Source organism: Balaenoptera musculus, chromosome 16, assembly GCF_009873245.2.
Source record: "Balaenoptera musculus isolate JJ_BM4_2016_0621 chromosome 16, mBalMus1.pri.v3, whole genome shotgun sequence".
In the NCBI taxonomy this organism is placed as follows: Eukaryota; Metazoa; Chordata; class Mammalia; order Artiodactyla; family Balaenopteridae; genus Balaenoptera; species Balaenoptera musculus.
Genome location: NC_045800.1, coordinates 49,929,839 through 49,947,074, shown reverse-complemented (window position 1 = coordinate 49,947,074; position 17,236 = coordinate 49,929,839). Strand labels below are relative to the sequence as shown.

The 17,236-nt window shown below is 37.2% G+C and overlaps 1 protein-coding gene across 6 annotated transcripts in view; it reads left to right on the top strand.

The window, feature by feature from the left end:
* Positions 1 to 17,236, top strand: part of SHLD2 (shieldin complex subunit 2) — a 96,179-nt gene that overhangs the window by 64,734 nt on the left and 14,209 nt on the right. For 4 of the 6 annotated variants that reach the window (XM_036829221.1, XM_036829222.1, XM_036829223.1 and 1 more), the window contains 3 exons: positions 3,283 to 3,477; positions 3,816 to 3,950; positions 11,157 to 11,363. In XM_036829221.1, coding sequence (XP_036685116.1) covers positions 3,283 to 3,477; positions 3,816 to 3,950; positions 11,157 to 11,363 — 537 coding nt within the window. Of the gene's footprint in view, positions 1 to 3,282; positions 3,478 to 3,815; positions 3,951 to 11,156; positions 11,364 to 17,236 lie in introns of those variants that run through there. The other 2 variants (XM_036829226.1, XM_036829225.1) reach the window with 2 other exon arrangements.

Here is a 17,236-nt window from a genome sequence, read left to right as displayed (position 1 = left end):
AATAAAGCCCAGAGATGTTAAGTACAAGTTCAGAGGAGTCATTATTGACAAAGTCAGAATTGAACCGTTTTTCTGATTCCAAATGTGCTGGAAATATTGTGAAGGAGGAATCAGGAGGCCTGGTGAATAAACTGGAGCTGCGGAAGGAGATATCTGGAGTTGGGTTTTGCTGTAACCTAATTGGTCTCCTTATCCCCACTCTTCCCCTTTTTCTCATTCATCTTTCATACTGTCTGTTCTTTTCTCTTATGCTCATTATCTTTGTTATGCTATCACCATTATTTTATAAAATTCATTTAGGAATTGAGTGACCTTAATTAGAATAGATTTCATGTATCAGATTCTAAAAGCTTTAGAACATTTGTTTTTATCCATCCACTCAGCTGTGCCAGAAATCTTGATGTCTTCTGCAGTCTTTTCTTTACCCTCCACATCTAATTGCTTCTTGGATTCTACCTCAGAACTAGTTCACAAATCTATCACCGTTTTCCCCTTCAAGCAGTCTTGCCTGGTTTCTAGTCCTTTCATCTGCTGGATGGTCACTAGCCTTCTAAAAGTTCTTCCTACTCTTTCGTCTATGAAAATTGATTCCTCTACGTTAATGCGTCCATAAACTTGGATGGGAAGACCTTACATCTTTTTTTTCCTTACAGTTTTATTGAGATATAATTGACATACAGCACTGTATAAGTTTAAGGCATACAGCATAATAATTTGACTTACGTACATCATGAAATTATTATCACAGTAAGTTTAGTGAATATCTCTCATCTCATATAGATACAAAATTAAAGAAATAGAAAAATATTCTTTTTCCTTGTGATAAGAACCCTTCGGATTTACTCTCTTAACCATTTTCATATATAATGTACAGCAGTGTTAATTTTATTTATCATGTTGTACATTACACCCCTAGTACTTATTTATCTTATAACTGGAACTTTGTACCTTTAGACTGTCTTCATCCAGTTCCTCCTCCCCCCACCTCCATCTCTGGTAACAGTAAGATATTACATCTTTGTTTTCACTAATTGCTTATTGAAAATTAGCATTTCCTTCCATTATGAATAAGGTGACAATCCTCAGTAATATTATCAATACTTGTGACTTGGTCACCAATGGAAAACACATATATTTTAATATCACATTACAGTTGTTGAAGATAACTTGAATATCATTTATGCCCATGATACTTTGGCATACTTTGAAATTATAGTAGTTGCTGCATACTCTGCTATATCTTGTTATTTAATGTTTTAATGAGGCTCATAGCTTATCCCCAGTTTTAAAAATATTTTGATTACTGTATTTCCATATAATTGGTTTTACTATCCTATTTCATTTCATGAACTTAAAAATATTATTCTGTAATAAAAATGTTCTAAAATTAGATAATGGTAATAGTTACACAACTTTGTGAAATACTGTAAAAAACACTGAATTGTACACTTTAAAAGGGTGAACTTTATGTATGTGAATTATATTCCAATAAAGCTGTTATAAAAATATTATTCTGGGGACTTCCCTGGTGGCGCAGTGGCTAAGAATCCGCCTGCTACTGCAGGGGACACAGGTTCGAGCCCCAGTCTGGGGAGATCCCACATGCCACAGAGCAACTAAGCTCGTGTGCCACAACTGCTGAGCCTGCTCTCTAGAGCCCGTGAGCCACAACTAATGAAGCCCGCGCACCTAGAGCCCGTGCTCCACAATAAGAGAAGACACCGCAATTAGAAGCCTGCACACCGCAACGAAGAGTAGCCCCCGCTCGCCGCAACTAGAGAAAGCCCACACGCAGCAACGAAGACCCAACACAGCCAAAAATAAATAAATAAATAAATAAATAAACTCTATTCATTAAAAAAAAAATTATTCTGATAATGGGTCTCTATGCTTTATCAGAATATCAAAAGCGTCTAAGGTACATAAAGTATTACCAGCCCCTTCTCTTTACCTGGAAATATACTTTCCTTCCCAGTTACTACCTAGAAACCTTTTATTAGGCATTTTTCCAAAACCTTGCTAAATATTTCCTCAGTAAAGCCTCTTCCAACTTCCCGGGGCAGTTCTTTTGGTGTGCTCCTAGGAATGCTTACATATACTGCATATACCCTAAGCCCATTGTTGGTTATCAACCTCTAGGTTGATAATTTCTTCAGCCTTGGGTTCATGTCTTTGTGTCCCTAGCACCTGGTATAATGCCTGGCACGTAGTGGATGGTCTACTGATGAGTGAGTGAATAATGAGGCTTTAGTGTGGCACAAGAAATACGTTAGGATGAAAATGATACTGGGAGAAGGAAAGAAGAATCATTTATTTTTTTCTATTGAAATCAGTTAATAGACTCTGCTTTTTAAAAAGTACTCCTGTTTTTTGCTAAGATCTTATTTTCCGTCAACAGTCAGTCATTTATTCAAACATACCTCCCTTTCCTTCAGGGAAATTAAATTTTAATCAGCAAAACTCATCAATCTGTACATTTAAAATGTGTATTTTATTGTATGTAAAGTACATATAAAAATGAGGAAAAAAATTGAGACAAGAGAGAAAAACATCTAAGTAGCATAATGACTTAAGAATTACATAATCGATCTAACAATCAAGATAAATATAAAGTAGTGCATGCACAAATGCCAAATGAGAGTTAGAGATAAAAACTAAGTTCAGGGGAAGGAGAAATCACTGGGAGTCTATAGTGGTTGTTTTTCTGTGTAGTATTTGGATGGGGAGAGAGGAGGATGACAGCATTATAGCCAGTGAATATAGTGAAGGCAGAGGCTTAGCAGTGGGAAAGAATAAGGCATGTTCTGGGAGAGCCAGTTAGTGGAGTCTTCGAGTATTTCAGATGAGAAATGCTAACAGTCTTGAGGAAGAATAGCAGTGGTTGGGATAGTTGAGGAAGACGTGATCAAATGAGACTCCAGGAGTTAGGGAACTGGTTGGATACAACAGGGTAATGGAGGAATCAAAAAATAATTGAAATATTGGTCTTGGTTAATTGGTGGAAAAATGATATTATTAACAAAATAGAGAAGTAAGGGAGCAGGGCAAGTTTTTTGGAGATGGTAAATAATTCCATTTCCATTGGTTAAAAATATCAAGCTTATTTTGGCATCTAAACTGATTCAAGAATAAGCTACATGTTTTATAGAAATGAAAACATGTTTTACATTTAATCACACTTTACAACATAAAAAACAGTTCTAAGAAGATATCATGTTATCAGGAAAATATAATGTTTCCATTTTTTGTACATGTGGTCTTTTTTTTTTCTTTCTTTCTTAGATTCCAGTATGGTTAGTGATACTGTACTTCAAGACTTACTGGCATATGTGTCTTCAAAACATTCCTATCTCAGAGATCTTCCTCGGAGGCAGCTTCAGAAAATGAGCAGTATAGAATTTGTAGAATTGGAGCAGCTTCAACCAGACGTGTTAGTCCATGCAGTTCTAAGAGTTGTTGATATCATTATACTGACAGGTAAACATTTTGGGTGCCTCCTTAATTTTAGGTTATAAAAAAATTAAGATACAATAAGGACCTACTGTATAGCACAGGGAACTATACTCAATATTTTGTAATAACTTATAAGGGAAGAGAATCTGAAGAAGAATATATATATGTATATTCTTCTGAATTGTGCTGTACACCTGAAACTAACACCATATTGTAAATCAACTATACTTCAATTAAAAAAATTAAGATACAGGACCGTCTTAGTGTACCATTTGGTTATCAGTAGATATCATTAGACACTGAAGTACGGTATCACATGTAATAGAGTAATGCCAACTGAAATATTCCTTTTCCTTTTCCAGAGGCATTATACAGTTATAGAGGACAGAAGCAAAGGAAAGTTATGTTAACAGTGGAACAGGCCCAAGGTCAACATTATGTGCTTGTATTATGGGGTCCTGGAGCAGCCTGGTACCCTCAACTTCAAAGGAAAAAAGGTAAATACACCAAAAAGCATTTAATCTATTTATAGTTAGGTAAATGATTAATGCTTATGAGCCTAAGATGAAAAGACTCTGGAGATCAGACTACGTTTGAAATATAATTGATCATGATTGAATATTCTTTTGCAGATTTCTTCTGTTATAATTTTATACCTCCTGTAAGCAATTCAGTGATCTAAAAAGTCCTCTACAATTAATGGTAGCAAAATAAAATCTTCTGTTTATTCCCAGGTATACTACTTTACCTTTATAGTGAAGATCTTACCTTCTTTGGATAATGTTGTTTAAAAATTTAATTCTGGAGACGCTTCTACAATTTTTATTCAGCCAAAGTACTCTGATAAATAAACTTCTCTCTGGTTATAGGGCAGATGTTAGGGGAGTTGCATTAACTCTTTCAAGTCGCAGTGTTACTGTTTAATAAATTACTGTGCCCCAGGTTTTTATTCCAGTTGTTTTAAAAGTGTGGACTATTAGCCATCCATAGAATGTTCATGTTTAAAGTATGACACATGATTACATTTTTCTTTAAAGCATAAGTTAATCACTTATGATGTATTGAATTAAATGGAATTGATGTTTCAATAAAATAGTATAACATCTTCTTTTTGATATTGTGAGATCCTTTAGCTGCAACAATCAGAAACAGTTTAATTACTGGCTTATGAGTTATTTTACTCTGCTAAATTAATTCAAAGATTAAGTATGTGACCCATTCTTTTTTACCTGAAAGAGTTAATGTTTCTTTGCAAACTTCTATTTCAAAATAGTTATCTAAAGATAAGATCTATCACATCGTCTCTCTTAATCATTAATAGCCCATAACTAGGATTTGACTTTTGACTTTTATGTTAAGATCAAGCAGTGACAAACATTTGTTTGGTTGAGAAATCTGAAACATGTGTCGATGATAGACAAACCATCGTTGTTGACCACCATGTCACGGCCAGGAACATGAGTCTACTGCATGCTGAGCAGAATGTAGGTCGAAGGTGTCATTCCAGTTACAGTGGAGCTGTAGCAAAGCAGATTGCTCCATGCTTAATATGAATATCCTTTTAAAACTAATAGTTATTTGGTTAATAGAAGAGGAATTGTAGTTATCTCTAGATAATTCTGTGATATTTAGGTTAATATTGAAAATTTATGAATCCAGGAATTAAGGTATAGTTGTTCTTTGTTCATTCATTCAGCATATTTATTTATAATCATTGTTTTTTAAGTTTTAATATCTACCTTAATACCTCAAGATCATTCTTTCTAAAATGGGAAAATACCAATTTTGAAGAATCATTTAAGTAAGTGATTCTACTTTCACAAATTGTTAGCATTCTGTCTATTCATTTAGTATATCTTTTTTTTTCTTAAGGCATTCTCTGTATTATTCTTTCTGTACTGGGCCCTGGTTTTACTTTGTTCCCAAGGAAAACAAACTCACATTTAGGTGATATAATCAGAAATGATCGTCAAGCAGTCATTACTGAATACTGGAGATAACAGAGTCAATGTTTTAGAGAAGAATAATAAGAGACTAATCCCCAATTTGCGTTTTTTAGAAATATGCGTTGTTAGTAGGAATTTGGTATGCCTCATGTGTAGCAAGCATTGGTCACAGTTTAGGTCCTAATGAGGGTGGGCTAGGGACATAAATTACACTTCTTGGGAATTGAGTATGCATAAAATAAGCTATTCAGAACTAAATGCCTTTCCAATGCAATATTCTCCTGAAATCATTTAATAGAAGTCTAATATTTAAAAAATAAAACATTACAATAAAGTACTCTCATGACATTACTAATTAAGCACAGAGTAATACAAATGATCTCAACCTTTATAATTATACTTCATGCAAAATCACAGTTATGTCTGCATGGAGGTTTGATATCCGTACCTGCCCTTAATTCATGATTCAAATATAGAATTGTATCACGAATTGTCTCAGTACTGGTCAGTCTCCCTCAGACCTACTAGCTTAACTCCTTTCTGCTACTTGAACATGCCAGCCTTTTTCCTGCCTTGCGATCTTGAATTTACATGTTTCCCCTGCCTAGAGTGCTTTTTCCTCCAGCTCTCCCACATGGATGGCTCTCCAATTTCATTTCCACAGAGAGGCCTCACACATGAATATACATAATCACTCCCTATCAGGTCACTCTTTGTTTTTTCTTGGCTGCATTGGGTCTTCGTTGCTGCGAGGGGGCTTTCTCTAGTTGCGGCGAGCGGGGGCTACTCTTCGTTGCGGTGCACGGGCTTCTTATTGCGGTGGCTTCTCTTGTTGCGGAGCACGGGCTCTAGGTGCACGGGCTTCAGTAGTTGTGGCTCGCAGGCTCTAGAGCGCAGGTTCAGTAGTTGTGGAGCACGGGCTTAGCTGCTCCGCGGTATGTGGGATCTTCCTGGACCAGGGCTTGAACCCGTGTTCCCTGCATTGGCAGGCAGATTCTTAACCACTGCGCCACCAGGGAAGATTCTTAACCACTGCGCTACCAGGGAAGTCCCAGGTCACTCTTTGTATAGCACTCATGCCACCTAACACAGACAGATGATCCAGCTTATTTGCTTGCTTGGTAATTAACTAAATTTCCCAGTAGGTTGTAAAGTCTGTGAATAAAAGCACCCTGACTAGCTTGTTCACCATTGTATCCCCATCACACAGCACTGCCTGTGCTAGTAGATATTTTCTTTATGAATGAATGAAGAATAAAGTACAGATCAGAGGACTTCCGTAGTGGTCCAGTGGTTAAGACTGCGTGCTTCCGCTGTAGGGGGCATGGTTTCAGTCCCTGGTCAGGGAACTAAGATCCCGCATGCCCCTCAGCATGGCCAGAAAAAACAAAACAAAACAAAACCCAGATCAGGCAGCCATTCAAAGTTCCCACTGTCTTTAAGGAGTAAAAGACTCAAATTTGAGAAGGAAATAACTTGGCTTGTTTCAAATGATAAGAAAAGAATCACAAAGTTAAAAATGCATGCACATGAAGGTTTTGCATCCATTGGATGTATTAAGAAATTATATTTGAACTTGGACACTGAGGGCTTGTAGTTAAAACTAGAACTCTATCATGGTTAACTTAAACAATTAAGGGGGATATATTGGAAGTATACAGGAGTATGTCATAGTACATAGGACAAGAGTGATGGGTTTCAGGGGGACTTGGAACTAGGAGCTGTAAAGCTTTTTGGGTCCCAGGCACCATCTCCATGGATCTGCTTTATTCATTCAGTCTAGACTTTCCCTGCTTCTCAACCTTATGGAAAGCAGATGGTTACTCTGTAGCTCCTATTTTACTTTTCCTTTTAAGAGACCAGTTCCATTTCTAAATTCCCAGCAAAGAGAATCTGATTGCCCAGATTGAATTTGATTCAGTCAGCTGTGGCCTGGAGGACAGGGTCAAAAAGTAGGCAGTTCCCTGTCGGTCCAGTGGTTAGGACTCTGCACTTCCATTGCAGGGGGTATGGGAACTAAGATCCCTCATGCTGCACTAAGCGGCCAAAAAAAAAAAAGAAAAAAAAGTACCAGTTGGAGTATCTGAGCTTATTTCAGAGGGTGAGGGAACAGTTAAGGGGGTTATTTGTGGTCTGGTAGACACACAAAGATATTCACTATCAAAGATGTGTATGTTCACTAGCCTGGAGAGGTGTACATTATAGAATATTTAGTTTAAAAAAGTAGGTTATAGGGGCTTCCCTGGTGGCGCAGTGGTTGAGAATCTGCCTGCCAATGCAGGGGACACGGGTTCGAGCCCTGGTCTGGGAAGATCCCACATGCCGCAGAGCAACTGGGCCCGTGAGCCACAATTACTGAGCCTGCGCGTCTGGAGCCTGTGCTCCACAACAAGAGAAGCCACGACAGTGAGAGGCCCGCGCACTGCGATGAAGAGTGACCCCCGCTCGCCACAAGTAGAGAAAGCCCTCGCACAGAAAACGAAGACCCAACACAGCCATAAATAAATAAATAAATAAAAATTAAAAAAAAAAAGGTAGGTTATAAAACTTCATGTATAATAGGATCCCATTTTAATAAAAGTGGATATATAAGTATGTATATACACATTAAAATATCTGGAAATACAGGGACTTCCCTGGTGGTGCAGTGGTTGAGAATCTGCCTGCCAATGCAGGGGACACAGGTTCGATCCCTGGTCTGGGAAGATCCCACATGCCGTGGAGCAACTAAGCCCATGCGCCACAACTACTGAGCCTGCTCTCTAGAGCCTGCGAGCCACAACTGCTGAGCCCGCGTGCTGCAGCTACTGAAGCCTGCGTGCCTAGAGCCCGTGCTCCGCAACAAGAGAAGCCACTGCAACGAGAAGCCCATGCACCGCAACGAAGATTAGCCCCCCATTCACCACAACTAGAGAAAGCCTGTGCACAGCAAGGAAGACCCAACACAGCCAAAAATAAATAAATAAATAAATAAATATTTAAAAAATCTGGAAATACAGATACTAAAATGCTAGCAGTGGCTATTTCTATATAGTAGTATTATGTGCTTTTTATTTTTTCTTTATACCTTTAGTTTGAATTTTATGCATGTATGGAGTCTGCATTTATTTTTTAAACCTTTTAGTATAAAAAACTTCAAACAGGGACTTCCCTGGTGACGCAGTAGTTAAGAATCTGCCTGCCAATGCAGGGGACATGGGTTCGAGCCCTGGTCCAGGAGGATCCCACATGCCGTGGAGCAATTAAGCCTGTGCGCCACAAGTACTGAGCCTGCGCTCTAGAGCCCGTGAGCCACAACTGCTGGGCCCTCGTGCCACAACTACTGAAGCCTGTGTGCCTAGAGCCCATGCTCCATAACAAGAGAAGCCACTGCAATGAGAAGCCCGTGCACCGCAACGAAGAGTAGCCCCCGCTCGCCACAACTAGAGAAAGCCTGAGCACAGCAGCAAAGACCCAATGCAGCCAAAAATAAATAAATGAATAAATATATTTTTTAAAAAACTTCAAACATATAGACAGAATAATATAATCAACTGAAGTACCCATTATCCATTTTATTGAAACATGGGCAATCTTATCTTACCTATTACTTTTCTTTTACTGTCTAAATATTTTACAAAAAGTATATTTTATTTTATAATTTAAAAATTAAAGCAAATTTTTTTCCTTTATAAAGTAGATAATATTTGGAATATCTAGCTAACAATTTGAGAAAAAAATAAGAATTAAACTTATACTTTATATTTGTGCCAAAATAAATTCCAGGTGCATTAGAAATTCAAATATTTTAAAAAAGGAGCAATGAGTACTAGAAGAAAATATAAGTGAACTTATTTGGAACCCAAAGACTAGTAGGTTAAATAAAATATAGCAACAAAAAACTGCATTAAAAATCAACTAAAAATCACTATATACAAAATTAAAATGCAAGTGAAAAACCAGAAAAAAATTGCATTTTGTCAGAAAGTAATGCCATATGCAAAAGACAAATACTTGTAAGAATAAATGGGCAGTAGATATGAACAGGCAAGTACCCAAAGAGGAAATTAAAGTGGCCAATAAATGTATGAAAATAGTTACTCTTACTAGTAATGGAAGACAGACAAATAAAATAATAATCACAGCTGATTTTTCTCCTAAGAAATCAATAGAGAAGATATGGGGAAATAGCCACTCTCCTAAACTACTGAAGATGTAAATTGGCAAACCTTTCTTTTTCTTTTTTGTTTTTCTAACTGAAGTATAATTGACTTACAGTGTATTAGTTTCGGGGTAAAACCTTTCTTGAGGACAATTGACAATGCATATGAAAGCCTTAGAATTTGGAATACCTTTGGCCTAACAATTATAATTAATAGGAATTTATCACGGTTGTGCATAAAGATGTAGCTAAAAATATTTTATCACAGTACTATTTATAATAGTGAAAAATAAGAAACATGCCCCAAAAGAGAGGATTACTCTAATAATTTTTAAGATTTTGGTATATCTGTGCAATGATATATTACGCAGTATTTTAAAATAATGTAGAATAATACTTAATGACATGTAAAAATATAGTTGACATAAGTAAAAATCAAACAAATTGAGAACAACTAGATGGCCACTAAAATATTAACTGTGTTTATTTTGAGGTGTTGATTATAGCTGCCATTTATTTCTTTGCTTATCTGTGATTTCTAAGCATGTATTTTATAACAAGGCAAGAAAGCTATTTTAAAATAGTGATTGGTTTTAAGCAACAGCTTGGAATATATATGCTTTAGTTCTTTCTAATGATGCTCTGTCTATACAGACGTATTGACTTGTTTTAAGACTGTCCACAAAAAAAAAGCTGTCCAATGAAAGAAAATGAGGAAGCTGGTAGGGTGTGTGAATTAGATTTATGGCCTGAAGTATGTGGGAAACTAAAAAGACAACTGTCATTAGAAAACTTAGTGCTAAGAGACCTCTTTTTGTTTTGATATAGTTTTAAAGTTGAATCTATTAATATATAGTCTGATTATTTGGCAAGAAGGTCTGTGCTACTGTGGTTCAGAATTATTACTAAGGGAATTAAAAATAGGAGCAACTGAGTCTAAATGCTTTTATTTTTGTTGTGGAAAAATTAGCTAAATAAGAAAACTAAGGGGACTTCCCTGGTGGCACAGTGGTTAAGACTCTGCACTCCCAATGCAGTGGGCCCAGGTTCTATCCCTGGTCAGGGAACTAGATCCTACATGCATGCCGCAACTAACAGTTCGTATGTCACAACTAAAGAGCTCTCAAGCTGCAACTAAGGAGCCCATATGCCACAACTAAGGAGCCCGAGAGCCACAACTAAGGAAGCCCACCTGCCTCAACTAAGACCCAGTGCAACTAAATAAATAAATAAATAAATATAAAAGAAAACTAAGGTGTTGAAAAATCAATGAGTAATATTGATTATGGCAGACGTCCATTTCTATGCCATTATTTTAAAATATCTTTTCTGCAGATATCAAAATGCGAGTTTGCTACTTTGAAAAGCAGTTGGTTATGATAAATTATGACTGTTTAGAAGACCAAGTAATCTTTAGAAAAATTTTTGTTAAAATTATCTCTAGCGTTCTTATCTTATTGCCTTAATACAACATTGATATTTTGCCTCTTTATATCCAAATTCCTTAATGTGATGAAAGTTGTATTTAACTGATTTAATCAGGTCAATCTATTTAATCTGATTTTGAGCCTAGATAATTTCCTTTTTGGTAACTTTTTGTTTTTGTTTTGTTTAAGATTGTATTTGGGAATTTAAATATCTTCTTGTTCAGCGCAATTGCATCCTAGAGAACCTAGAATTGCATACGACACCATGGTCATCTTGTGAGTGCCTGTTTGATGATGATATAAGGGCAATTACATTTAAAGCAAAATTTCAAAAAAACACACCCTCCTTTGTGAAGATGTCAGATTTAGCGACACACCTAGAGGATAAGCGTTCAGGTAAGACCTTTATTTATATAAGACATTGCTAGTTTTTTTTTTTAAATAAATTTATTTATTTATTAATTTTTGGCTGCGTTGGGTATTCATTGCTGCGCTCGGGCTTTCTCTAATTGCGGTGAGCGGGGGCTGCTCTTCGTTGTGGTGCTCGGGCTTCTCATTGCGGTGGCTTCTCTTGTTGTGGAGCACGGGCTCTAGGCACGCGAGATTCAGTAATTGTGGCACACGGGCTCAGTAGTTGTGGCTCGTGGGCTCTGGAGCGCAGGCGCAGTAGTTGTGGCGCATGGGCTTAGTTGCTCCACAGCATGTGGGATCTTCCTGGACCAGGGCTTGAACCCATGTCCCCTGCATTGGCAGGAGGATTCTTAACTACTGCGTCACCAGGGAAGTCCGCTAGTTTTAATATAAGCAAAGAAGCTGCCATTTGTGGGGAAAATGTGTAATTGAATATAAAAGTGAAATATAGATCTCTGTAAGTAACTGAAACAGATACTGACATCTGCCTAACATTTTGCCTACAATCCTTTGAGGTTAATTTGTAATTATTAGGGATTACCTAAAAATATTTTTTGCATGTAGTTAAAAGCAGCTTATCATTGAATAAGCCAGAAATAGAAAAATGACTGTAGCCAGAATCACTGTTGAGATAAACATTTTATCAAGTTACTAAGCTATCATCTATACATGAGTGTTAAAAGTTAACATTGATACAGAATTTACGGAATTTACTTACTGCTTTGTATAATGTAATAACATACTTCCTGAACTCAAATATGCGTGTGTGAGTGTGAGTGTGTGTATAAATTTCATTCTCAGAAGCATACTACATGGAAGAATGCCTGATGAATTTTATACACACACTCACACAATTTCCATGAACTAAATATCATTAATTTATTTTGAGTGCAGTAGTAAAAGGAGTATGTTTTAGGTTCAAAATGCTATACACTTTGGAATGAAGAGAGAGTAAAATAGTGAAAATAACTAGATAAACTGCTACAATTTTAGTGGGAAATACTTTTCACTAAATTGCATTCCTAACTACAGAAATGATGCTAAAAAGATGCTAACTCCTGGTTGAAGGTATAACAAATTAAACAGCATTTAAAGCTATAGTTAAGGTTGCTAAATGCCAGTAATGAGTAAATGTCAGTGATTATCAGTTTTGGAAACTAATAGAAAGTTTTCCAGCAGCTACTATAGCAAATGTATTTATTTATTTTTAAATATTTATTTATTTATTTATTTTTGGCTGCGTTGGGTCTTCGTTGCTGCGTGCGGGCTTTTCTGTTGTCAAGGCAAGCAGGGGTTACTCTTCGATGCGGTGTGCGGGCTTCTCATTGCTGTGGCTTCTCTTGTTGCGGAGCATGGGCTCTAGGTGCGCGGGCTTCAGTAGTTGTGGCGCGTGGGCTTAGCATTCGTGGCTTGCGGGCTGTAAAGTGCAGGCTTAGTAGTTAGGGCGCATGGGCCCAGTTGCTCCACAGCATGTGGGATCTTACCAGACCAGGGCTCGAACCCGTGTCCCTTGCACTGGCAGGCGGATTCCCAACCACGGCGCCACCAGGGAAGTCCATAGCAAATGTATTCAGAGGGCAAGTAAGGGTTGAAAAAAATGTTTCAGGGTTGAAAGAGATGTTTCTGCAGGTTTATTGTTAGATAATTTAAGTTTTTTAATGAAGAAGAAAAATTTGGTCAAAAATTTTCCTCAGAATTTGTGTAAGATTACTATATTTGGTGCTTTTATAGGTTGAGTTATTGAGAATAACTCAGGAACTTTGGATCTTGATACTGAATTTTAACTTTATTCTCCAGTCTGCATAAATAATTTTCTGAATTCTTATAGATGGTTTTAGATTTTGTTAAATGCTAAATGTGTTTTAAGTGGACTAAGATTATTTTAACAGTTTTTCTAGTGAAAAGAATCTGGTCCCAAATAAAATAAGTTGAAGCTCCTAAGAGATCACATGCTAAGATTCTCAACTATATTTCTTGGGCTTTTTTACTAGCATGCTATGCCCACTTTTGGTTCATCCACAGAAATGTAAGAGTTGTGTCAGATGCAGTTAATAGGATACTTCAGAGTTAGTGGTTTTCTTTTTTAAAAAATAATTAATTAATTATTTATTTTTTGGCTGCATTGGGTCTTCGTCGCTGTGCGTGGGCTTTTCTCTAGTTGCGGAGAGCGGGGTCTACTCTTTGTTGCGTTGAGCGGTCTTCTCATTGTGGTGGCTTCTCTTGTGAAGCACGGGATTTAGGCACGTGGGCTTCAGTAGTTGTGGCTCACAGGCTCTAGAGCGCAGGCTCAGTAGTTGTGGCACATGTGCTTAGTTGGTTCACGGCATGTGGAATCTTCCCGGACCAGGGCTTGAACCCGTGTCCCCTGCATTGGCAGGCAGGAACCACTGTGTCACCAGGAAAGTCCAGAGTTAGTGCTTTTCAAATGTGATTCAGAGTGTTAGCTTAAAAAAAAATTTTTTTTTTTTTTTTAAATTGGAATGACCATTCTTAAATTTTTATTTATTTATTTATTTACTTTTGGCTGTGTTGGGTCTTCGTTTCTGTGCGAGGGCTTTCTCTAGTTGTGGCGAGCGGGGGTCACTCTTCATCGCGGTGTGCGGGCCTCTCACTATCGTGGCCTCTCTTGCTGCGGAGCACAGGCTCCAGATGCACAGGCTCAGTAGTTGTGGCTCACGGGCCTAGTTGCTCCGCAGCATGTGGGATCTTCCTAGACCAGGGCTCGAACCCGTGTCCCCTGTATTGGCAGGCAGATTCTCAACCACTGCGCCACCAGGGAAGCCCTAGCAGGGTTTTTGGGCTGTAATTTTCACACAGGAAATTACCCTTTTTTAAAGCATGCACATTCACATTGGTGAGTTTTGACATGAAACCCGTGCAACCATCACCACAGTCATGAAACCGTCAGCTGTCTCTCTGTAATCTCTTCTGACTCCTCATCCTTGCCCCCGATTCTTCCAGGCAATCAATCTGCTTTCTGTCAGTAGAGATTACTTTGAATTCTCTATGGTTTTATATACATGGACTCATGCAGTACGTACATTGTTTTGTTTGGCGTCTTTAACTTAGCAAATTCTTTGAGTTGTATCTATGTGGTTGTGTGTATCAGTAGTACATATTATATGAATATACTGTGATTTGTTTATCTGTTCAGCTGTGGATGGACATCTGGATTGTTTCCAGTTCTTGGCTATTATAAATAAAGCTTCTATAAACATTCAAATATAAGTCATTACATAGTCTTTCTTTTTTCATGAGTAAATACCTAGGAACTGAGTCAATAGCTGGATTATATGGTAGGCATATGTTTAACTTTTAAAGAAACTGCCAAAAAATAAAAATAAAGAAACTGCCTAACTGTTTTCCAAAGTAGTTGTACCATTTTACATTTCCACCAGCAGTGTATGAGAGTTCTGTTTTTTCCACACCTACCTCAACACTTGGTATGGACATTCTTTTTAATTTTGTTCATTCTAATAGGTGTGTAGTAATGGGTCATTGTGGTTTTAATTTGCATTTCCTTATTGACTGATGGTGTTGAACATCTTTTATGTACTTTATTGCCAACTATATATCTTCTTTGATGAAGTGTCGATTGAAATCTTTTGCCTACCTAAAAAAATTGACTTGATTGTTTTATTGAATTTTGAGAGTTCTTTATGTTCTGGGTAAAGATTATTTCTCTTTCTTTTTTTTTCTTTTTTTTTTTTGGCTGTGCTGTGCAGTTTGCAGGAGCTCAGTTCCCAGACCAGGGACTGAACATGGGTCACGGCAGTGAAAGCCCAGAATCCTAACCACTAGGCCACCAGGGAACTCCCTGGGTAAAAATTCTTTATCAACTATAAGCTTTGCAAAAATGTTGCTTGTCTTTTGCTTGCCTTTGTTGTAGTCTTTTACTTGTCTTTTCATTATTTTACCCAGGTCTTTTGAAGAGCACAAGTTTTAAATTTTAATGAAGTCCAGTTTATCCATTTATTCTTGTATGAATTGTGCTTTTGGTGTCATTTCTAGGAAATCTTTGCCTAACCCAATGTCACAAAAATTTATCTCCTACATGTTATTCTAAAAGTTTTAGAGTTTTAGGTTTTAAATTTGGGTTTATGATCTATTTTGAGTTAATTTTGTATGTAACGTGAGGTATGGCTTGAAGTTGGGGTTTTTTTGTTTGTTTTTTGCTGTATGACTATCCAGTTGTTCAAGCACTAGTTGTTGGAAAGCTTATTCCATTGAATTGCCTTTGCACCTTTGTCAAAATCAGTTGTCCACATGTATGTTCTATTTCTGGACTTCCTTCTGTTTTATTGATCTATTTGTCTATCTTTCCACCAATAGCACACTATTTTGATTACTTAAGTTTTATACTGATAAGTCTTGAAGTCAGATATTGTTAGCCTTCCAACTTTGTTCTTTTCAAAGTTGTTTTGGCTGTTCTATAACCTTTGCATTTCCACGTGGATTTTAGAATCAGTTTGTCAATTTCTACAAAAAAAGCCTACTGGGATTTTGATTGGGATTGTGTTGAAGCTATAGATTAATTTGGGGAAGAACTGAAGCATCTTAACACTGAGTTTGCCAATCCATGAACAAGATGTATCTCTCCATTTGTTTAGATCTTCTTTAATTCCTTAGCTGTGTTTTATAGTTTTCAGAGTATAGGACTTTCACATTGTTTGTCAGACATACCCCTAGTTTCTATTTTTATGCTATTATAAATGGTATTTTTAAGAATTTCAGTTTTAATTGTTTATTGGTAATATGTAGAAATACAGTTGATTTTCGTATATTGACCTTGTATTTTGTAACTTTGCTACACCCACTAAACTCAATAGCAACTCTATGGTGGATTTGGATTTTCTACATAGATGGTCATTTTACTTGTGTTAAGACAGTTTTACTTCTTTCTTTCCAGTCTGGATGCCTTTTATTTATTTTTCTTTCCTCGTTACACTTGATAGCTCCTCTAATACAATATTGAAAAAAAGTTGTAAGAGCAAGCATTTTTACCTTGTTTCTGATCTTAGGGAGAAAGCATTTATTCTTTCATTATTAAGTATGATATTGGCTGTATGTTTTTCATAGATGCCTTTATCAGGTTGATGAAGTTCCCTTTTATTCCTAGTTTTCTGAAAAAAAATTGTTTTTAAATTTTTTTTTAAAATTTATTTATTTTTGGCTGTGTTGGGTCTTTGTTGCTGTGTGCAGGCTTTCTCTAGTTGTGGCGAGCAGGGGCTACTCTTCGTTGCAGTGCACGGGCTTCTCATTGCGGTGGCTTCTCTTGTTGCAGAGCACGGACTCTAGGCACGCGGGCTTCAGTAGTTGTGGCACGTGGGCTCAGTAGTTGTGGTGTACGCGGCATGTGGGATCTTCTCGGACCAGGGCTTGAACTCGTGTCCCCTGCATTGGCAGGAGGATTCTTAACCACTGTGCCACCAGGGAAGTCCTGAAAAAAAAATTTTTTTAAATCAGAAATGGATGTTAGAATTTTTCAAATGATTTTTTCGCCATCGATTGAGATGATCATAGTTTTTTTCCAGTCTTTTAATATAATTAATTACATTGATTGATTTTTGCATATTAAACCAACTTTGCATTTCTGGGTTTTTTGGTTTTTTGGCCACGCCATGCACGGCTTGTGAGATCTTAGTTCCCTGACCAGGTATAGAACCTGGGCCCTTGGCAGTGGAAGCACGGAGACCTAACCGCTGGACCGCCAGGGAATTCTCACTAACATCTGTTAATAAGAATTTTTATGTCTGTGTTGTCTGCAGTTTTCTTTTCTTGTAGTAACTGTTACCGAGTCCAAGCTCCCTTTGCTCACCGCGTGACAGGCCAGTAAATTGGGAGATGAGGTGTTGCGG